General features: G+C 31.7%; 3 protein-coding genes and 1 long non-coding RNA gene across 5 annotated transcripts; 2 read left to right on the forward strand and 2 right to left on the reverse strand.

Annotated features, from left to right (window-relative positions):
- The first annotated feature begins 1495 nt into the window (after positions 1-1495).
- On the forward strand, positions 1496-3930 carry BNACNNG34710D. 2 transcript variants are annotated; one of them, XM_013815257.3, is made up of 3 exons: positions 1496-2087; positions 2344-2542; positions 3755-3930. In XM_013815257.3, the coding sequence occupies exons 1-2, from the start codon at positions 1575-1577 to the stop codon at positions 2512-2514; spliced, it is 684 nt and encodes a 227-aa protein (XP_013670711.1). In that variant the 5' UTR covers positions 1496-1574; the 3' UTR covers positions 2515-2542; positions 3755-3930. The 2 variants fall into 2 exon arrangements, with proteins under 2 accessions (XP_013670711.1, XP_013670712.1); XM_013815258.3 differs by having other exon boundaries at positions 3759-3930.
- A 430-nt stretch (positions 3931-4360) lies between these two features.
- Positions 4361-6456, forward strand: LOC106375370 (GDSL esterase/lipase At5g45670). Its single transcript, XM_013815256.3, has 5 exons — positions 4361-4674; positions 4770-4894; positions 5356-5601; positions 5692-5947; positions 6025-6456. Exons 1-5 carry the CDS (start codon positions 4446-4448, stop codon positions 6246-6248), a joined length of 1080 nt encoding a protein of 359 aa, XP_013670710.2. The 5' UTR covers positions 4361-4445; the 3' UTR covers positions 6249-6456.
- Positions 6457-11533: 5077 nt separating this feature from the next.
- On the reverse strand, positions 11534-13061 carry BNACNNG34690D (oil body-associated protein 2A). Its single transcript, XM_013815255.3, has 4 exons — positions 12749-13061; positions 12379-12461; positions 12155-12269; positions 11534-12008 (listed from the first exon to the last, which is right to left on the reverse strand). The coding sequence occupies exons 1-4, from the start codon at positions 13032-13034 to the stop codon at positions 11752-11754; spliced, it is 741 nt and encodes a 246-aa protein (XP_013670709.1). The 5' UTR covers positions 13035-13061; the 3' UTR covers positions 11534-11751.
- A 1910-nt stretch (positions 13062-14971) lies between these two features.
- Positions 14972-21888, reverse strand: LOC106374224. Its single transcript, XR_007326001.1, has 2 exons — positions 18258-21888; positions 14972-17172 (listed from the first exon to the last, which is right to left on the reverse strand). It is a non-coding gene; the product is annotated as an uncharacterized LOC106374224 (long non-coding RNA).
- Positions 21889-22404: the final 516 nt, after the last annotated feature.

Here is a 22404-nt window from a genome sequence, read left to right on the forward strand (position 1 = left end):
AAGTCGTCTAGAAGGGGTTACCAACTCTGTGATTCTACGAAGCACTGCCCAGTTGTAGCTGGCAGCTTTGGGCTTGCTTTTCCTCACCCATACTGGAGGCACAAGATAGAAGCAATAAGTTTTTCTTTACATTAACATCACCTTACAGACGAGTTTCATAATTGTTCTTATCATCACCAAAAAAAATCCATAGTTCCTATATTTCAAGCCAATTGGTATGGTTTTTTGATGATCTCTTCTTTCTCCTTTTCAATACCTCAGGGTAGATATCGTGTTGAAGTACAAATTGTAAATCAGAAGATTCCGTTCACCATATGTTTCAAAGAATCTCTCTGGTGTATGGTAATATTTACAATTTGTACTTCAACACGATATCTATCATAACTATATGTTTTCTGGTTTTCGGTTAGTAAAGCCTAGCTAGAGAGCAAAACTATATGTTTCAAAGAATCTCTCTGGTATATGGTAATATTAATCACTCTGATTGTATCCTTTTTGTGTCGTCCAACAAATAAACAAGTGTTGTTGTAGAAAACACACCTTTGACCCACCCCATGTATGTGTGTGTGTGTGCTTGTTATTTTGGTTTGATCAAATATGTATCTGTGTGTGTTATATTCTGGTTTGATCAAATATATATATATATATATATATCTCTGTGTTTGTTATTTGGTTTGATCAAATATGTATCTATGTGTGTTTTATTATTTTGGGTTGACTCATCAAGGACAACTCCCTAGTCCCTTCCCTATAAAAAGAAAAGTAAAGCCTAGCTAGAGAATGGAACTATATATATGTTTCAAAGAATCTCTCTGGTGTATGGTAATATTAATCACTCTGATTGTATCCTTTTTGTGTCGTCCAACAAATAAACAAGGGTTGTTGTAGAAAACACACCTTTGACCCACCCCATGTATGTGTGTGTGTGTGCTTGTTATTTTGGTTTGATCAAATATGTGTGTTTTATTATTTTGGTTTGATCAAATATGTATCTCTGAGTTTGTGATTTTGGTTTTATCAAATATGTATCTCTGTGTTTATTATTTTCGGTTGACTCATCAACGATAACTCCTCCCTTCCCTGTAAAAAAGAAATGGAAACCACACACGAGTCACTAGCACGGTTGACCCATCTCATAAATTCATAATCAGAAAAGCAAACCAACGTTAGAAAAAAAAACACTTTGCATGGTATATGCATGAAGCATATCATGGAATATGCATTAAACATTGCAAAAATTCTAAATCAAAGAATTTAGCGTACAAAATTAATAAATGGGAGTATGGATTACGTACGGGTAATAATTCAAAAAACTTAAAAAAAAAAAGAAAAAAAGGGATTTTGGGACAAGATTATATAATTCGTACCTATAGGCGGAAAATAACTGTATCTCGGATCGTGATATATTATCATACTGAACCGGATCCTGATAAAATCGAACCGGTAAAATCAAGTTAAACCGGGACGAGATCTTTATTTTTTTGTCAACGAGATCCTCCACGTCTTCCTTAATTCACCTTTTCATCTCTCGAGTCTCGACGGTGACATTTGACTTAAAAGTCAAACTGAAAGCGATGGCCGGAATAAACTCTTCGCCGGCGACGATGAAGCTCTTCTCCGTTCTATTCCTCGTTCTCACAATCTCACCCCCGTCACGTATTTTCGCTAACGCCTTCTCCTTCCCATTCTCCTCCTTCTCACAATACAAAACCCTGATCTCAACCACACGATCCCTCCTCCTCCGCGTCGCGAACCTACGCGCTTCCCGCGGAGACGCGTCGGGGTCGTCTCGGGTACGAGAAATGGCTGAGGAGATAGATCGTGGGTTAGGGATAGGGTTCCTGAGCAGAGCGTGGTCTGTTGGGTGGGATTACATGTGGAACTACGCTTGGAGAAAGGGTGGGATTGACTACGGTGAGGTGTACGGTGCGATCGGTGATCTGAACGAGCTTATGGGTATAGTTACGGAGTTCAATCGAGCTGAATCGAACGCTGAGAAAGCGAGTTCTGCTGCGAGGAGTTATGGAAAAGCTCTTCGTGTTTCGAAGCAGTTGCTTCGTCGTCTCCTTAGAATCTTTCGTAAATCGGTATGGATTTTATAGAAAAGATTGATACTTTAATGATAAAGAAAGAGACTTTAAGTGATAACTCGCTTGGTTCTGTTGTTCCGTAGGTGAGAGAATAAGAGACTCTCAAGCTTATTTAGATTCTCGTAACAGATCATGGTTATTTGAATTTCAATCACAAATAAGTTGTTTCTTGCTCTCCTTTGATCCATCCTGTGCTATGTTTGTTTCTAAAGGCTGAAAAGAGTTGTGTGCATTTTTGTGTAATGAATGGTAGGGTGCATTGAGGGAGTTTTGGGAGATGGTGCAAGCTGAAGTAGTCGATGGAGAGTTTTTACAAGACTGTCTTGAAGTGGGCAGTAACGACGTGAAGAGCTTGCTTCAAATAGCGAAAGACATGGCTCTACAATACTTTTCTTCTCCAAGCCGTTCCTCGGATGAGTTATAGCTACAGTACAGAAATGAAGAGTTTTCATGTACGTCTCTTCTTTTTCTTGTAAACAATATTATTAGTAGATCATACGTTTTTCTGCTTCGAATCTGACTTCTTTCCATTATGTTTTTCATGGAATGTGACTTGTTTGGCATGTTGTATAGACCTAGGCATTAGCCAAAATCTTCTAGGAAATTCGCCAAAACCATTTTGTTCGGTACATTTTTTGCTAGATTAGTTAAAGAGATTCGTAGACTTGAACCACGGTTTGTTCGTCTGTAGTGTGTGTGTGTGTGTAAGAGATTCTTTAGACTAGTAACTCGGTTTGTTCGTTATATATGTTTAAGAGATTAATAGAATAGTAACTCAAGGTTCGTCTCCATTGCATCCATTATAGTTTCATCAATTTAACGCATTTTATATTACTGAAAAAGTCGAGTTCGTTAGAAAGGATCTTTGAAAAACACAAGTCTATCGACATCTAAAGCCATTGTAGGTATCCAACATATCATTTGATTGGTTAGTTCGCTCCATTCACAGTGAGTGAATATTTTATTGATAAAACAACTGAAAACTTTCAGTGTTTTATGGCTCCCATTGCTGGATTTTTGACACTAGAGTATTGGTAGAGTTCATAAATACAACAACCATGTGGTTGGTGAATGGTGGAATAGATCTGAAAACTCGGTGATATTTCTTTCTTTGGACATGTTTGCTTTTTATAACTAATTTGCTCTGTCATAACCAAATCTATTGATGAACGTCATCATCAATTTCTCTAGTACCAAAACTTATTAGATTTCTCTTTCCCTCGTCTTATTAAATTCTTTTGGGTGTAGCTGCTTGAATCAGAAAGTTTGAATCTTGGTTTGATAAATTGTATTGGGTCCCGAAGTAGATTTTGCAGTTTAAGAAACACTGCAAAGCAGAACAAATGAGAATTTATTACTTTCAGCTACTCAACATTTAGTTCTTATGGTCATGTTATGATAATCATCTACATCATCATGACATGGGACTCACTCTCTGTCTTTTTAATTAAATGTTCACTTCCATCCTAACACATGGCATATCCTCTACATCATTCTTCAACCGTTGATTCGACCAAGCCAGGTCAATATTAGCAGTTAGATTTGATTATTGTTGAGAAAGAGGGATCATGTGTGGAACGGACCCTTCATTTCATGTTGCCATGTTTGTTACATTATGCCATTTTCATGTCAAGATTTAGTCATGTTGCTTTTTTTTTCCACAGGCAGTGTGCTAGAATAAGGCAAGCAAAGATGAGCTGTATACTTTTTTGAAGAGGTTATTGTCTAGTGGTTAGTGACTGTATTGGTCGAGATTAGAGATAAACTTTGATATGTAACACATGTTGAAACTGTTTTTGAATAGGAGAATATGAAGGAATGAATATGGATTTAAGCTCCACGTTGCAAAAGACTAGTCTTAAAAGTTAACAAAGACTATAAGAAGAGTGATCCGAGTGTTAGTTGAATACAAGTGTCTTTAGTTTTCATGTCGAGACAAGTTTTGTAACTTTCTCGAGACTTTTAGAAAAGTCAAGAGCTCAAACTCCAAAGCACAGCATTAAAATCGAACCGGTCACGTTGCAAGTTGGTCACAGTAAAGAAAATTTAAACATCGACAGAGAGTATTAACTCTACTCCACCATCTTTCGTTATGTCTCTAGATCGTGGATCCACCACACTCTAAATTATTTCACATATATAAACACACATTCATTTACTCTTCTTTTTACATTTACACATCCAAACATCATCGCCGCGTGGACATTTAATGCTTCCTCAACCGTTTAAAACTTTATAAAATAACGTTTTCTCGTTCTCTTCATTTTCTCCAAACCGTATTATATAAACCCACTTTTCGTTCTTCACATTATCACTCTCTTTCTTCTCCCTTTTGGTAGTTTTGTGTTAGAGGAGATGGCGAAAATGTGTTTAATGATAATTATAGTTGCTGTGGCCATTAATATGGTTGCTAGTGATCCAATTGCACCGTGTTACTTCATATTTGGTGACTCTTTGGTTGATAACGGCAACAATAATCAGCTTAATTCACTAGCTAGAGCCAATTACTTTCCTTATGGTATTGATTTCTCTCAAGGTCCAACCGGTCGGTTTAGCAACGGCAAAACTACTGTCGATGTTATCAGTGAGTCTAACTAACTACATTTTCCTTTGCTTTTCCACTCCTTCACTTTAAACACACAAAGAAGGTAACTAATGTGCTCTGTTTCGTTTGGGTAGCTGAGCTTTTGGGGTTTGACGACTACATTACACCATATGCCGCCGCTAGAGGAGAAGACATCCTCCGTGGAGTCAACTATGCTTCTGCTGCTGCCGGAATCCGAGAAGAAACCGGTAGACAATTGGTAAATTTATAACCTTCTCAGTTAGAGACTAGCTTTATATTATTTGGTTTGGATCCGTTATTTCTGTTCTTTTTTTTTTTTTGAATTTATGACCAAACTATAACTTAATTTCTGGTTCGGTTTAATTTGGTTTAAGATCTAGATTTGGTTTCTTTTTGGATAAAAGTACCTCAAAGTATACATAAATCATATCTTCATCAAATATCGATTAGGTTTGACACTTTAATCTCATTAAATATTATTTTTACGTACGTGTATCTGTATTTGAAAGATGACTTTTGGTATATTTGGTTTGGTTTAGCTACACTAAATTTTGTCTCGGTTTTGTTCGGTAAAATATGGAACCAATTGGTTTCTTTTGTGAAACACTTCTAAACAACCAGTTTGTTTGGTCACGAGAGAAGAAACAACTTATTCTAGAGTTTCTAAATTTTTACCTTATGTTGGTTTTTGCTGTTCAGGGAGGTAGAATAGCATTTGCAGGTCAAGTAGCAAATCACGTGAACACGGTGTCACAAGTAGTGAACATACTCGGTGATGAGGACCAAGCCTCCAGTTACCTCAGCAAATGTATTTACTCTATCGGCTTAGGCAGTAACGATTACCTCAACAACTACTTCATGCCCACTTTTTACTCTACCGGTAACCAATTCTCGCCTGAATCCTATAGCGACGATCTCATTGCCCGTTACACCGAGCAACTCCGGGTTCGTAACACACTCTCTTAAGTTCTATATTCTCTACTTCTGTGAGTTGGACTGAAGTATTCCATGTTTTTTTTGTTTGTAACCGAGCAGATATTGTACAACAATGGAGCAAGGAAGTTTGCGTTGATAGGAGTCGGTGCCATCGGTTGCAGCCCGAACGAGCTAGCTCAGAACAGTAGAGATGGGAGAACATGTGACGAAAGGATCAACTCTGCGAACAGAATCTTCAACAGCAAGCTCATATCAATAGTCGACAATTTTAACCAAAACACTCCTGATGCTAAGTTCACTTACATCAACGCATACGGCATCTTCCAAGACATCGTTGCAAACCCTGCTCGCTACGGTATTAAACCAGTCTTCAAAACTGTAATCAAAATATCTCATAATAATTTTGCTCAAATTGTTTGTTTACGTTTGCAGGGTTTACAGTGACAAATGCAGGGTGTTGTGGAGTTGGGAGGAACAATGGACAGATAACTTGTCTTCCTGGTCAAGCCCCATGTTTGAATAGGAATGAGTATGTGTTTTGGGATGCGTTTCATCCCGGTGAAGCTGCGAATGTCATTATCGGAACAAGATCGTTTAGGCGAGAAGCTGCTTCCGATGCTCATCCTTATGATATTCAGCAGCTAGCAACTCTCTAAGTTGAGAGTGACAGAAAGATAAAGAAACTTGTTGTTTTTGCTTGTATAAGTGTTTTGATAATTGAAACTGAGTTTGGACTCGTGAAGAAAAAGTTATGTCCTATATGGTTTGTTTGATGTGATAAGTGTTTATGTAATGATTTGGAGTTAGAGTTTCATCTTTTATGTTTTATTTACTCTATTATAAATTTGATTTTTTCGTTTCTTATGTATTAGTCTTTTGCGCAATGTGTTTAAACTTAAGAAAGTGAAACCAAACAAGAGGCTAAAATCAGCAATAGGATGTAGTACTACAAAAGAGGATGGACAATGATGAAATATATAACTCTTTAAACACATTTGTTAAAATCAATGGAACAACAGATGGAATGAAACTAAGAATCATCATATTGTCAGCTTTCTTGTTTTGTTCATATTAGGCCTCTAATTTTGAGAATGAGCTGAAAATAAAGCCTATTTTGCGTGGTTCCTTTGTTTACCAGCAGGGATGACTAAGAATCCAAAGATGTCATTCTTACACAAATCTTTTATTATCTCCTTCAGAATATTTTTTGCTGGATAGAGAAGATATTGAGCTCCTTATGATTTACTGTTCGGTCATGTTCTCCTCCAAGTCAGCAAAGAAAATGCGGATATCTTGTTGTTAACCAAGGCAGGTGCTATTAACTTGAAAAGCAAACAAAAAGTTTTTGATCATGAGTTGGGTTTTGTTCAATCAACTTCTTGTTACTATCAGGTACACAACCTATTAGGGATATTATATCCCACATGGACAATTCTAAGAGACCTTAACTAATATATAAAAAGTTCGGGCTAATCCACTAATTACCAATTGGTTTTAAGTTGGAAGCTCATAGTTAACCCGAATCTGACATGGTATCAGAGCCCAGATCCTAAATACTCTAAATCTAACATGGTATCAGAGCCCCGACCGGGTATAAAGGCCGTAATTAACTCGCTCGACTGAGTATAAATGTCTTAAAGTTTCGAAATTTCTGGCCGATAAGAGCCATCATCTCGAGGAGGGGTATTAGAGATATTATATCCCACAACGAGAATTCTAAAAGACCTTAACTAATATATAAAGGGTTAGAGCCAATTTACTAATTATCAATTGTGTACATAATTGGTCGTTTTTAATATAGCCACATTATTAATGCAACAATTCCACTTTTGTTTTATTGAATACTCCACCATCTTCATCTTCTCCAAGTGCATTCTGTGATAAAAGTGTATAAAGATTTACCTAGTATTAAAAAGAATATGATATTGACTTTTGCAGGCTAACAAAATCTCAACAAAAAGGACTAATACATGACTCGAGCAAGCTAATTTAAAAAAAAAAATTATTAGGAACATTTCAAGTCGTGTTCGTTCATGGTCATAGAATCGATACAATCCTATATGCTAATTTTTAGAGTGGTTTCAGTGATCCACTTAAAAAGTCTATAGAACAACTTTGAGTAAACGATAGAAGTAGTAAACCTGAAGAACAAACACAAATTAAAAAATCATATAGTGTTTGATAGAAAGGTTTTATTATAGAAGTCACGATTTATATAACATAGAAAGGTTTTATTATGTTCTTAAAACATAGTCATCTTTATTTATGTTAAAGTTGTTGGCAATGTGGACTTAATGTGATATTAATAAGAATAAATGATAAGACAAATTAATGTAACTATTTTCTAGTCGATGGTCCAAAATGAAATATCACACATGAATCAAGGTTGTGACTTCTGTTTTAATATATAAGAAGTGTCAGATTTGAACTGGTAGTTGCGGAGAAGAGATTAAACAATTGTCCATGGTCTAAACAGAATATGGGTTTAGACCCAAAAAAAATTGAATTAAAAAAGAAGTTTAATGTTTTCAATATAATAATTACAGGAAATAAAATGATTTTTGTATCTGTGCATAAGAGATCGTTAGTATGATTAATCAGTCTTTTTTGTTAGTTCGGTTTTACAAAATTCTACCAAATGGAGCTGCCCAAAAATTTGATTTGGTTTTGGCTATTTCAGTTTATAAAAATATGTCAAACAAATCAAAGCTTTTGGTTTTTATTTGATGAATAACTAAAAATAAATTAGACTTTCATACAAAATTTCATAATTAAATGTGTTTACAAAACTAAAATTTTAAATAAATCCTAAGTAAGTTATTTAAATCAATATTAAAATAATAAAATATAGTAAACTTTCTTGAATCAACATACGACTAATGAATAGACATTTGTATTATTACAGTTTTTGCGGGTTATATCATCAAACATGTATATGAAATAATAAACATATTAATAATTTTGTAAATAAAAATAATAATTATGCACTTAACTCGCGGATCTAGTTTAAATTAAAAAAATATATATTTTGTTATACAAACATGTATTTGTTAGAAGAGAGTATGAAGATGGCATGTATCTAGGCCACTGTTCTTCAAGGTAATAAGACACTGGAAAAATTTGAGGGCCGTCTGATCGAATCATTGACCTATAATTAAGCTTAATAAACCAGAAAATCAAGTTAGTTAGTTTCAATATCTACTCTATTAAAAGAGAAGGACAAATATAAAATATCTCTATATTTTCCAACTTATTTACAATGGTATGTCACTAGAATTATTAATTAACCTATCTTTTAGGATTCTATGTCTTTTTCTGTTTAATTAATATATTTCCTAATTTGACTTTTAACTAAAAAAAGCAACAGTAATTTAATTAATTAATTAGGGTCAAAAAACACTTCCTATAATCTAGCTAGCTAATAAATATTGTCTATAAGTGAAATCATCTATCATTTAGTAATGTTATAAAATTATTTATTTATTCATCATCTTTTATCCTTGATATTCCTATATAATTGAAATAAGTATAAACGACGTAGATTTATTAATACTATATTATCTAATCTATTAAAAGGGAAGTACATCTTGTACTTAACCCTTAGTTTTGCTCAATAATTATTTTCTTATGCCACTGATATTAAACACAGAGTTTTGACTTTTAATTAAATACATGATTTGCCTTATTAATAAACTAGAAAACTACTAAACCAATTCATCTTCCGTTGCCCACATATAGTTCTATACAATTAATAAAACACAGCGTTTTGCCTTATTACTAAACCATACAATTAGAAACCGATACTAAACCAAACCATTAAAAATCATCAGACTAGATGAGCTGGTTTCCTACATATGCTAAGAAAACCATTGATAAAACATTGTATTAAATTGTGATAGTACATTCTTCATGTATTACATCGCATCTTCATCTTAATAACACCACCTGTTTTCTCAGTCTGGAGAATCTAAACACTTATATTAGATAGAACAAATCCATGTAATTGATTAAGAAAGCTTGAAAATTGTATTCTTTCGATCATAATATATATCATGTCTTGTACAAATTAAAAAAATAAATTCAACATCAAAACAATAAGATAATATCCGTAGAAATTATTTTGTTTAAAATTAAACTAATCATTTATTAATTTCCTAAAAGAATGACCTTCCTAAATTTATTCATATATTTTAGCAAATCTTTGTAACAATCACGATATTAAATCATTCACATAACTAGCACAAGATTTTTTAGGTTTCTTATCTTGCAAATCACGTTTAAAATCATATCATTTAACCGGACTAACATGTTTAGTATTTTATGGGCTTGATCAATTAAAATATAATTAAAACCTAATCCACATATATTGTGATGAAAATAAAGTTTTAACATTGTAATTAAGTTTTGGCCCATTTTAACAAATTAATTACCAAATAGTTATTTTTTATTTGTCATGTTGTTAATATAATACATATTGTTTAAATATCAACCCATCTATTTATAATTTACATAAGATGTTTTATTTTGAAAATTTTGAATTATAATTTACATAAATATATAATTACATTATAAATAGGATAATGTAGTTAAGTATTACTAATTGACAAATATCTTATATAATAAATCGTTTTGATATGTCTAATATCCCATCATGGTATAAACAATCAACAACAAATTTAGAAACAATTATTTTTTCATGTTGGGTTTAATCTTGGTTATAAAATGAACTGAGCTTTCTTTTGGGTTTACATCAATCTAAAAACTCAAAAAAATATAAAACAGTAACATCAATGTTTAACATTTATTAAGTTTGACATATATCCGCGCGGACGCGCGGGTTCAAAATCTAGTTAATAGTTAATTAATAAAAATGATAAGAAAACTATAAAGCCACCTAAATCAATTTAAGTATTTATTTACTAAATTTAGAACACAATATTTTTTTAAAGATATATAGTTATAATTTTCATTATTCATTAGTAATAACTATAAACCACATAAAAAGAATAATTTATATAATATATTAATAAACATATATTTAAAATGTACATATATTATTTTATGCATACTTTTATACAAATAACCCAATATAAGTGTTGAAGAGTATAAAATTATGATCCGCAAAAAATAAAAATACATTCGTGTGGATGTTCGGGTTAAGTTCTAAAAATGAGTGATAAAATCGACAGCTCAAAAATAAAATATAATTACTTAATATAAACTATAAAATTATTATGTTTTTGAAATGTCATCTTAACCAATTACTTAATATAGATAAAGTTTTAAATTTATATTAATATTTGTTTATAAAAGGTAAAACTAAATATCCGTGCGGGTGCACAGATCAATCTCTAGTTATCATTATTATGGTATCATTGTTGACTTGTTCTAGACTAGTTTTTGCTTTGGTTTGTTCTCTTCAGGTGGGAATTAAACGGAGACTGGAGATTCAAACTGGCATATGGTGATTCAGGCGCAGGCTGCAAAGGACGTAATTTGAGAAGGAAAATATGCTCAAGTGACATTACTAAATTATTTTTGTTCAAAATTTTTACTTAATAATTAGTGAAACCTATAAACTGCGCAGGCTCATGTCTCATCCCTCCACCTTCGGTTCTTCTCTGACATTTAGTTAATAGGTAATGCTTGAGAGAGCTTTTCGTTTTGTATTTGCCTCTCTGAGCCATCATCTTAGATTTTTCCATTCTTGTACAAAAAAAATCTCTATTTTCGTTTTTTTTTTGTAACTTAAAAATCTCTATTTTCCCTATGTAATCAATCAAATTAATATTTCTGGCTCTTTTCTTAACTGGCTCTTTTCTTAATCCGTTTAGTTATATACTTCATCCATTGCCGAATTATGAAAATTCAATAAAACAAGTACAACCGGCAACCCACATCTATCAAATGTTTTACTCGATTTTTAAAAACTAACAATTACTTATGTCAAACCGGTATTTTATATACGTACGCAGCTTATAGTTTCTCAGACGAAAGAAAATGACACGAAGAAAACAAACAAACAAACAGCCTCCTCAATGATGTAGTAATGCCCGTAGCATTACACATCATTATTTATAACTTACATTATATACTTAACGGTCCACATTTAGTACATACGAATATTATATGTTATTGTTCGTTGAACACCAACTTATATTACGGGAACGGAGCACACTTCTTCATATCCGTCTCGATTATATCGACAGCAAACCCTTTCCCATGATGAACCCAGTAATCAGCCATCGGGTTCTTCCTCTCCAATCCTACAATCTCAGCTCGAGATGTCTTCAATGATTCCGTCGAGATACCATATTCGTCGTCTCGTTTCTTCAGTAGCCCTGGCTTAATCTTCCCTATGTTCACGTCTTGTGGTGACATCATTAGTGCTGGCGCACCTAGTGGCAATTTATCCCCTGCGAACAAAAGTAGGTCATTAAGAGCGCGATTTGAAAATATTCCATCTATTCAACAGATTTCTATTAGATATATAGATAATAGATTCCATATTTCTCACACAAAGAAAACGTCGACATAAGAATACAAAGAGCTAATTAGTTACCACGGTCGGTCTGCCAAGTGCACCAAAACTTTCCATAAGTTTTGGCAATATTTTGAAGTTCTGGCTTAGCTACAAGCTCAGGGACCCTTGGAGTCATTAGAAGACCTGTTTGGATCTACAATAACAAATAATAAAGTCAAGCTTTTGCAAGGATTGACATCTCAGTCTACGTCAATAATCATACAGGAGTGAGTTATTTAGTTAAAATATATAGAGAAATTTACCTCATAGTCATGAGAATGCCAAAGCTTCTGCTCTTCCGAGGAAAGGCTCTCAAATAACCTCTCGGACACAATATACTCGATCCCTGAGAGATTTAATTACAACAAGTACATGCACAAATCACAATCATAATCAAAATCATAATAAGACATCTCTCTTACAAAACTATGCGCATGCATGAGTCCAGACAGTCGAAACCATGCATCTCTCTAAATTCTTGTTTCAGATAAGATAACTCATGCCTCTTCAAACAATTTCGCATGCATATAGAACCATTCAAATGAACGTGTAACTACGAGTTCAAGATTATTTTGTTTACACGAAAATACTAGAGAAAAAATAATAATATATGATGTAAATTAAGATACGGACCGATGAGGTGGGTCTTAGCGGAGTCGCAGTCGTAAACAGCACACTGGAGAAAGTCTTCGTTGACACGATGAACATAGAAATGGACTTCGATTTGACGGCTAGGATCGTGACCGTAACAAGCAAAGGAACACATATGAAGACTCATCTGCTTGATTGGTTTGAAAGATTGAAGCATCGCAGCTCCTTTGTCAATCATCATCGTCTTCATCGTAGTCGGATCTCCCGGAGGTATGTCTCCTCCATCACGTGCAGGATACGGTCCCGGAAGCTCATCGCTCGACGCCATTTGATCTGTATAATACAAGTTTTTATGTATCTTTTCATCTTGGTTTTATATTGGTGGGATGTAAGTGTGTTGGTGTCATTGTTTGCATGAAAAAAATGCGATGTGGACAGCTTGGAGGGACACGTCATCGGAGTTTAGTGGTGATGTGGCAAGAATAGGCTAGCTGCGAGATTGAGCTGACACGTGAATGATGTTCTTGATGGGGATGAGTCTATTGACACTTCGCACTATTAATTCGATTATGACTAATGTTATAAAACGAGATGCTTGAATTAGACTCAAATCTGGTCCCTCAAATCTCGTTTTGGTATGTTATCATTTTTTTCTTATGTCGTCAACTTTTGTCTATCCAGGTTTTACAATTTGAACGGAGAAATTTACATTCCAATTCACATTTTAACTTTACAATTACAACATAGATCACATTCAATATGAAACACCATTTTTTGGTATAGTTTGTTAACTTTTCCTTGTAACCATTGATAATTTAATAGTCACAAAAAATTTTCATAAACAAATCAAACAAAATGTAGACAACACGTGAACAATACCTCACCTTATAACCATTTTCTCCCAAAAATCAAATTCCGTTTTCAAAATCCCCAACCCTAATCTTGCGCTTAACCCTTTTTATGTTTCCTTTCTTAATCAAAATTGTTTATTTTCTCGCATTTGACCATCGCATTTGATCACAAATGTATATTCATCTTCCACAATATATTGCTTTGTCCCTTTTGTCGGACTCCAACTAAACTGAAACTTATAGGCCTAACTGGTTTAAACGTAGCGGATGCGGTTGCGGATGCGGGAGTTTACGGATATGGGTGGTTGCGGTTTCAAGCGTTACTAAGCGTTTTGTATAACTGGTTCAACGTTTGAAAATTGTTGCGTTTATGGGATATTTGTGACCGATTGATTATAAGATATTGCAGCGGTTTAATAATAAATTACCCATATTAACATATTATAACATTATAAAAATATAAAAACATACTATTGTAATAAAATATAATAATTATCAATATAATATGATTAATAAAAATATTATGTTTATTTATAAAAAAATTAAATTAGTTGAAAGTTATAATTTTAATAAAATTGTTTTGAATATTTATATTAAAACTTTTTAAAAAATATTTTATTTCGTTTTATATATGTGTATATCTTTTTATATGTGTGTATATAAATGTTTTAAAATTCTAATAAATAGTTAGTTTAAAGTTTTTATAAAACAAATTATGATATTGTTTGTAAATTTTAATTAATATATAAAATATGTATATATTTTTATTTATAATATTTCCATTTTAAATTTTTGATTTTAAAATTTTAAAATTTTTTTTTTTTACCCGCAACCATCCCGTAACCTTAAACGCTAGCTGAAATCAGCTTTTAATTTTAAGAGGTTCAGAGCGATTTTTAACGGTTTGTATGATTGTTTCGAAACGCAATCAACTACTACGAATCGCAAAAGCTGCGTTTGCGGATGGTAGCGGGAAAACCAGTGAGACGGTTATTCATTTTTTGTGTCTAGAGCACTTCGTCGCTCGCCATCCCAAATTGTCTGAAAACGAACTTTATTCACAAAATTGCATTTACGTAAGTTTGTCCAAAACATCTTGTCCGTGAAGCTTCATCCACAAAATAGTGTCCACATTTTTTGAATATCAAAGATCAAAACAAAATTTATCGAAAGTAAATTTATTATTTCTAATTTTTTAGTTAAAATTGTTTATTTATGTTTAAGATTTTTTTATCTATTTAGTACATATAATAATTTTTCTATCAACTCCTCGATGTCCACTATTCTTTTTTTCCACGTTTACCTTATCCATGTTTCTCAAATTAAAAAATCCATATCCACTTTTTTTTTACATCTACACGATATTTTGTGTATAAATATTAAAATATAAAATATATCAAAATGAATGTTAAAATTTAGAAAATACGGAATTATGATTTATGGTAGTCTGCTTTACATATCTCAAAAAGAAAATATACACAAAACATATCGTAGGATGAAATAAACAATAATAATTTAAAATGTAAATGCACTATATCTCTCTTATCTCACATGTTCTTTTTTTCATTTAGTTGTCAATCGATGGCATATTAAGCTCACACCTATAAAAATTATATGTATATTGTTAATTAAGATGTAAAATAGATGCAGTGGCTATACTGACATAAAGAAAAAAGATTAGGGCTCCGATTGTTAACGACTTTCGCTTTAGGCTGTGGCTTTAGAATTTTAGCCGTAGAGATTTTGACTTTAAAAGCTGTGGCTGTTACTTTGAATATTTTAAAAGTTTTATTGACATCATAAACTTTAAAAGCTTGATTGGTATCATAAACTTTAAAAGCTATGACTTATATAAAAAAAATATTAGTATTATGTCCAAAAGCTCGTGAAAGTATGTAACATATAAATTATGAAAATAAATATATGAGATGGATATTAAAATGAAAAAAAACTCTGTATACATATTTTTTTATTGGTTAATAACAAAAACTAATAAAATTATCTAAATTTATTTTGATTTTTATTGGATTTTATTTAATTTTGTTAAATGTTTTACTATGTTCAAGTGTTTAACTTGTTAAAAAATAAAACCTTAAAAATAAAGAAATAAAAAAAGGATTCTCAAAGCCATCAAAAGTCTCGTTTAGAGGCTTTAGAATAAACAAACATGTCAAAGAATAAAATTGAAACAGTCGACAGTTGAAAGCTTTAGAAGGCTTTGAGAAAAACACGGAAAGCCAAAGTCCGATTGGCTTAAAATTAACTTTAAGGGCTGTAAGATACGTAAAAGTCCCAACAGCCTTCAAGCCAATCGGCGACTAGGTTTGGCGAGAGAACTCCAATGTCCAATGCTCTTTGCTGACGTTGTGAGAGGGTGGATTCCTGTTTTTTTTTTTTTTTGTTCTGTTTTCGGATCAAATGCTGTAATGGACCACAAAGGGTCAAAATAATCTCATATGGACCTCTTGCCTTTTTATTTTAAAAATGAATTAAAATTAAATAAAAAATATGAGGAAAAAACTATGAAACCTAGAAAGTTCTACTTATTTACTAACTCAACCTCTCACTATCTTAACCCACTAACCCATCCTATTCAATTTGGATCTCTAAATCCCCAAATCTCTCTTTCTCAAACATCATCCCTCTCACGATTTTCACCTTCATCTTTCATTACTATTTTTTTCAAAATCAACTAAAATCATGTAACATCCACCTGATTCCTCTTGTGTTACTCAATTTCATCTATTCAATAATCAATCCTGATTCACAATGTTAAGAACCCAGATTTTAATTTTTTTTTATTTTTATCAAAATTTCTTCATCTCACAATCCAAATAAAAATCGAAAAAATTCTTCAAACTTTATGAAATTTCATTCTTATCCCAAATCGATCAATTCTCCATCTTTCTCAATCCATTTTATTTATATAAAATTGAATCTCGTGTTCAACATACAAAATTTCCGACAATGAAAAACACAGAGTATTACTAGTACAACCAGTACAACTGAAACTAGTATAACTGGTATAACTAGAACGTGAATAACTAATACTACAACAAATATAACTAGTATAAATAATATAATTAGAACGTGTATAACTAGTATGACTTTACAATTAATATGGTATATTAGCTTTTTGTTTTCAGCATGTGAATGATGTTATAAGATGATGATGTAGAACCAATGAAAAAGTTGGTATAATCTTCCACTATATGATTTGTCGAAATATGTTAAAAGTTATTTTATAATATTTATTTGGATAGTTATTTGTTTACCAATTGTACCAGTTGTACTAGTTATACTATTTACGGAAAAAAATTATCTTCATTTTTTTGAAGCCAAAGATGACAACTGCTGTACCGGAAAAATGTTGCAATAAAAGACGATTGAAAGAGTATATTCAAAACGATGATACAAAATCCATCATGAATTCAAAAGAATACAGAATCATTCATGTTTAGTGTTTGAACTACGATAATAATAGTCCAATTGGTTTAACTATAGTAGCAGTAGTAACAATTTAACTGTAGCAACACATCGAGCTGGCTTGACTGGTACATCAAGCATATCAACATATTGCTTGCTCGGTGAGTTATGTTGTTTTAGCTTTTTTTTCTTAACATGGACATAAAAATAAAATAAGAGTTAGACTAATTTTAAATAAATATACAAAAATAACATGATTCAACTTGCATTTGGAATATTGGTCTAATCTCCCCTGCCTGCATGTGTCAAATATATGAATAGTATATTTCTAATAATATTTGATTTGGAATTGATACGTTTATAAGTTGTACTAGTTTTACTAGTTGTACGATTTTCGGAAAAAATCATCTTCATTTTTTTGGTCTCGAGGCCAAAAAGCTAGATGCGGAGACAGAAAATTCTTCAACCATTGCTCTAAAAACGCGAGTCATCGGAAAGAAGAAAAAGATTGAGTTTGATGTATGATTTTTGTGTTTTTTTTTGCAAATATTTATTTTAATTGTGATGTATTAATACAATTCTTATCAACAGTTGTAAAATTTTAGTTTGTTTATCAAGATAATAATAGATATTAGAAAGAAAAATATTTGCCAAAAATAATACAAATAGTCCGTAAAAATATTAATTAAGAATTATTTGGCAAAATAAATCATTTTAATAAAATATTTTTTTTAAGTTACATTTAATTAGTAAATGATATAAATCACCAGTTGTAAATGATACATATTTTTGAATAACTTCTTAAAATTGATACTAATTTTGTGTAAAATGAATTGATGCAAATAATTTAAATTTTTACATCAATTATTAAATGAATTGATGCAAATTATTTGCATCACCAATTATTTTGGTACAACTGATACAACTAAAGCAACATACTAACATGTAGTTCAACCATAATGTTTAAAATATGATACACATTTAAAACTTGATGCACAATACAAGATGAAATAACATAGTTATACTAGTATTTGAGTTGTACCGGTTTGTACATAGTTGTATTAGTTTTTGAGTTGTACCGGTTTGTACATAGTTGTACTTTGGCATTGAAATCGAAAAAACTAGTTGTACCACATAAAATTTAAACTTACCTTAGTTGTACTACTTCTTTATGTGTACATGCATTTGCCCCAATAAAATGAAATTATCAATTTTGTTAAAATACATTTCATGCATGTTTTCTAAAAATTATGTGAACAAAGAAGTTAACAAACCTTAAAAGTATAAGGTAGATCATGCAAACTTATGAGATGGTGTAAAAACTGCAAAAAAATACAAAAAATTATCACAAATAAAAAGGAACCTATCTAAATACTTACCAATTTGGCCAGCTAATTGCTTTTTTTTTCATATAGAATATCCAATGGAATATATCAATTTCAGAACCTGAATAGTTGTACTAGTTATATCAGTATCACTAGTCTGGTAAATAAGACATAGTTGGACCAGTTATACCAGTATCCCCTGTATTGTTTGATACAAAGGCAAAAGTTGTACCAGTTGTACCATAGACAAAAACGATTTATTCTAAAATATCATGTTTCATACTTTAGCAACATTATATTAAACCTTAGAATCTGACTCATAACGTTAACATACATATTATGTGACTAAACTGAAACATAAAACATTAGAAAAATAAAGAGAGACATAGAAGAGTGAGAGGAAAAGAGAGGGAGAGAGTATACACTTACCAAGCGATTTCAGAACCAAGGACGACGCACGAGTGCTGTTTCACGGCGTCATAAGCTGTAGAAAGACCTTAAGAAACAGACGTAAATGTTTGTGGATGAAGAGTTGAAGAAGAGAGCTTTAGTTGGTGAATGTAATGAATTTTCGTGGTGGTTGAGAGTGAAATGATGAAGAAGAAGAAGAAGAAGAAGAAGAATGATTAAATTTATGGTGGGACCCAGACGAGAGAAGGAGAGATTTAATGAGAGATCGGACGGTTCAGATTATAACACAGAAAAAAGATCTGACGGCTAAGATGGATTTCATTAATTGCATTGTTGTAATTATCTCATTCCTTTTCTTCTGAAGATCTAACGGTTCATATTATAAGAGAGATTATCTGATCTAATGGTTCATATTGAACCATCATTAAAGGCAAAATGGTAATTTTCTTCTCCTTGGTCCATGTAGATTTTTTTTGGATGTGTGAGACTTGTTTTTGGCTGTTTGGTCCATTTCAGATTTTAGTCCTCTGTTTTCATTGGTTTTAGTGGTTTGCTTAAATTTTGTGGAGAAACTAGATTTGGGCTGTCGTGCGTAAGTTCCGAGCTCTGTTTCAACCTCTGGCTTGTTATAGTGGTTACTTACTCGTGTTTATGTTGTTTCTGCATCTATTCATGGTGTTGTTAAAATGAGAGATATCGATTTTTCTCGATATCAGAATAGAACTTTCTTTCGCTAATGGATCATGTTTAGTTTTGAAACTGATTCCGCTTCCATTGTTCCTCTTGTTTGGTCTGTGTTTTCGTCTTGGTGTTGTGTTTTCGTCTTGGTGTTTTGGGACGTGAACCATCAATCCTGGCTATCTATATAATTTGTACTTTGTAGTTCAAGCTTGTTTAACAATAGTTTACCGAAGCTAACTCGGGACAAAATTGATTAAGACAATTGAAAAAGAAGAAGACATATCTAAACTATGAGAATTATTGTCGTGATTTTGTTGAAGGTATTAAAAGCCTGTCTGCTATTGTTGGAACAAGAGCAAATAATTCACCTTTTTTAAAAAACAAGGTCAGTTTGGTATTCCTAATCATTAATCATGTCTGATTTTACTATTTTCCACTGTGGAAAACCCTTTAATTTCTCATTATTATCGTCATATTTTTCTATGATGTAATATGTTGCAAATCAGTTTTAATAAAACAATATTTAAAAGATGTAAAATAAATGCAAACAATTGTTTCATTATAAAAGGACAAAAATGTCCATAAATGTTCATCTAGAATTTGAAGTACCTCATAAACTAGAATGACTATTTCTTGGGTTATGGTTTGACCATTTTGATCCAAACTTAGGTTTAATCATAAAACTTTTTGTCAAATTTAAAAATATATTAATTGAAATCCGAATCATTAGCAGTCAAATTAATAATATAATTAATCAATCACGTTTTTCTTTCACTTAGTTAAGTTTTAAGAGATCTATTTATAAGTGGGCTAGATTTTTGAGTGAATTGGCCTAATATCTATAGAAGATTGACAAATTAGGAAAATACCCAACAGAAGAATTGTGTGGGCCGAGAATTGCAAGTGGAAGATGCGAAATGACCAAGCCGTCCTTAGATGCATAGGAAAATAAGAACGGTACGTAGGTTAGAAGCTATTGGGGTTTTGTAATGATTGTGTTAGGGCATAAGCCCCTGCTCCTATTACATGAAGCTAGAAAGGTAGTTTGGGCGAATCAAATTGCAGAAGATTGTATGGGGGAAATAGACAAAAATGTATGATGAAACCCATGGTGAATGTTGCAGAAGATTTTCACAACTAAAAGGAAAAGACGAATTATTTACTGTTTTGCCATTCATTAAACTAGTTTCTTTAGGGATGCAAACACGTGAAATGATGGATTTAACTAGTTTGCTTTCCACCTAACTATGCTATGTTATTGAATTAAACACTAGAACTAATTCGATATAGTATTTACATTAGATGTGATGGATAAACTAATTGTTAAACAGTATTATGTATATTATCAGTCGAACAATGAATTTAAAAGACTAACCTAAAAGATAAATTAATATAAATTATTAGATATACCATATATATAAATTGCTATATGTTATTCAATATGTTAGCTGTATAACAATAAATCTCGACGGTTAATTTGAAAATACATGAAAAATAGTTATAACCATATTAAAACGTTTTAGACTTTTTTTTATATCAAATAGGACGGAAAAGATAATTGTTATACAATATTGTATATATTTTAGCTAGCCAACAATAAATTTAAATGACTAAAATAAAAGATAAATTGTTACAAATAATAAATATATTGGATACATGAATTGTTATATGTTATTAGATGTGTTAGCCGGTTAAAATATTTATATTAAAATGTAACTTTTGGTATTATGTTTATCGGGTCAATAATATTGTTTACAAGTCAACTAATATCCAAACACAAATCAAAGTTCATCATTTTTCCTTTGTTTACAGGCTAATTCGATCGTATATAAACTTTTTAACACATATAAATTTTACATTATCCGACTAAGTTAAACTAATATCCAACACACAAATACAAAATTTAGCATTATCCATTATTCATTAGCAATAAAGTTAAGTAACAGAAAAAAAAAGTAAGCAGAAGAAAGCCACGTTTCTCTTTCATCACTCTCTCTTTGTTCTCATCTTCATCAACTTCCTAATCATTATGTAAAACAACAGAAGAAAGAGGAACAAAAAATTCATCAATGACTTAACGTTACAGTAAGAAGAATTAAACTTTAGAAAAAATAATTTATGGATTATACCAAATCAACTATTTGAATCTAGTCTTCTTCTATCACCTGTCCATGTTCTCTAAGATGATGGCTTTAGGAATTCTGGTTCTGATAGAACATTGATGAGCCAAAGACATAATATATAGCGGATTAAGCAGGGGATGATTTTAGTTACGGGGCTTTATGAAAATAAGAAAATAAATCAACTTGTCTGACAAATGAGGTTTCGTGTGATATTGGTAATCAGAAGGACATGCACATCGCTTGGTTGCCTTAGAAATAACGAAAATATATATCTGACCATGTGTAGGGGTATAATGGTCAATACACGTGTGTATAAGTCTAATGTGTACACTGCAATTACTCTAGATTTTTTAGTTTCTATGAGTTAAAAATATTTATGAGAAAATCACTAGAATAACACTAAAATTTTTTTGTCACAAATATAGCTTTTAAGAATAAAAATGACCAAAATAGCACTTAATGTTTTATCAAAAGAGATAAATATACACTTATACCCCAATGGTAAATTAATTTAGACATTAGGGTTTAGAGTTAAGGGGTGAGGTTTATGATTTAGGATTTAGGGTTTAGAGTTTAGAGGTGGGGTTTAGGGTTTAGAGTTAATGGGTGGGGTTTATGGTTTAAGGTTTAGAGTTTAAGGTTTAGAGTTTAGAGTTTAGGTTTTAGAGTTTAGAGTTGGGGAGTGAGATTTTGGGATAAGATTTCAAATTTTGAAAAATAAAAAAAAAATAAACTTTTCAAAACATAAAATGCTATTTTGGTCATTTTAGTTTTTGAGGACTATTTTTGTGACATAAACTTAGAAATGTGCTATTTTGGAGATTTGCCCAATATTTATCTATTTTATATTATGAGATATATATGACAAGTGTAAAGTGTTA

Source organism: Brassica napus, chromosome C7 (assembly GCF_020379485.1).
Source record: "Brassica napus cultivar Da-Ae chromosome C7, Da-Ae, whole genome shotgun sequence".
NCBI classification, from domain to species: domain Eukaryota; kingdom Viridiplantae; phylum Streptophyta; class Magnoliopsida; order Brassicales; family Brassicaceae; genus Brassica; species Brassica napus.

Bases quoted from the DNA above. Each gene is read 5' to 3' on its own strand.
- BNACNNG34710D (XM_013815257.3), top strand. From the start codon at position 1,575: ATGGCCGGAATAAACTCTTCGCCGGCGACGATGAAGCTCTTCTCCGTT. The intron at 2,088-2,343 runs GTATGGATTTTA...AATGAATGGTAG, and splicing joins TTAGAATCTTTCGTAAATCG to GGTGCATTGAGGGAGTTTTG.
- LOC106375370 (XM_013815256.3), top strand. From the start codon at position 4,446: ATGGCGAAAATGTGTTTAATGATAATTATAGTTGCTGTGGCCATTAAT. The intron at 4,895-5,355 runs GTAAATTTATAA...TTTGCTGTTCAG, and splicing joins AAGAAACCGGTAGACAATTG to GGAGGTAGAATAGCATTTGC. The intron at 5,948-6,024 runs GTATTAAACCAG...TTACGTTTGCAG, and splicing joins TGCAAACCCTGCTCGCTACG to GGTTTACAGTGACAAATGCA.
- BNACNNG34690D (XM_013815255.3), bottom strand. From the start codon at position 13,034: ATGGCGTCGAGCGATGAGCTTCCGGGACCGTATCCTGCACGTGATGGA. The intron at 12,270-12,378 runs GTAAATTTCTCT...TTGTTATTGTAG, and splicing joins GGCATTCTCATGACTATGAG to ATCCAAACAGGTCTTCTAAT. The intron at 12,009-12,154 runs GTAACTAATTAG...TTTTGTTCGCAG, and splicing joins CACTTGGCAGACCGACCGTG to GGGATAAATTGCCACTAGGT.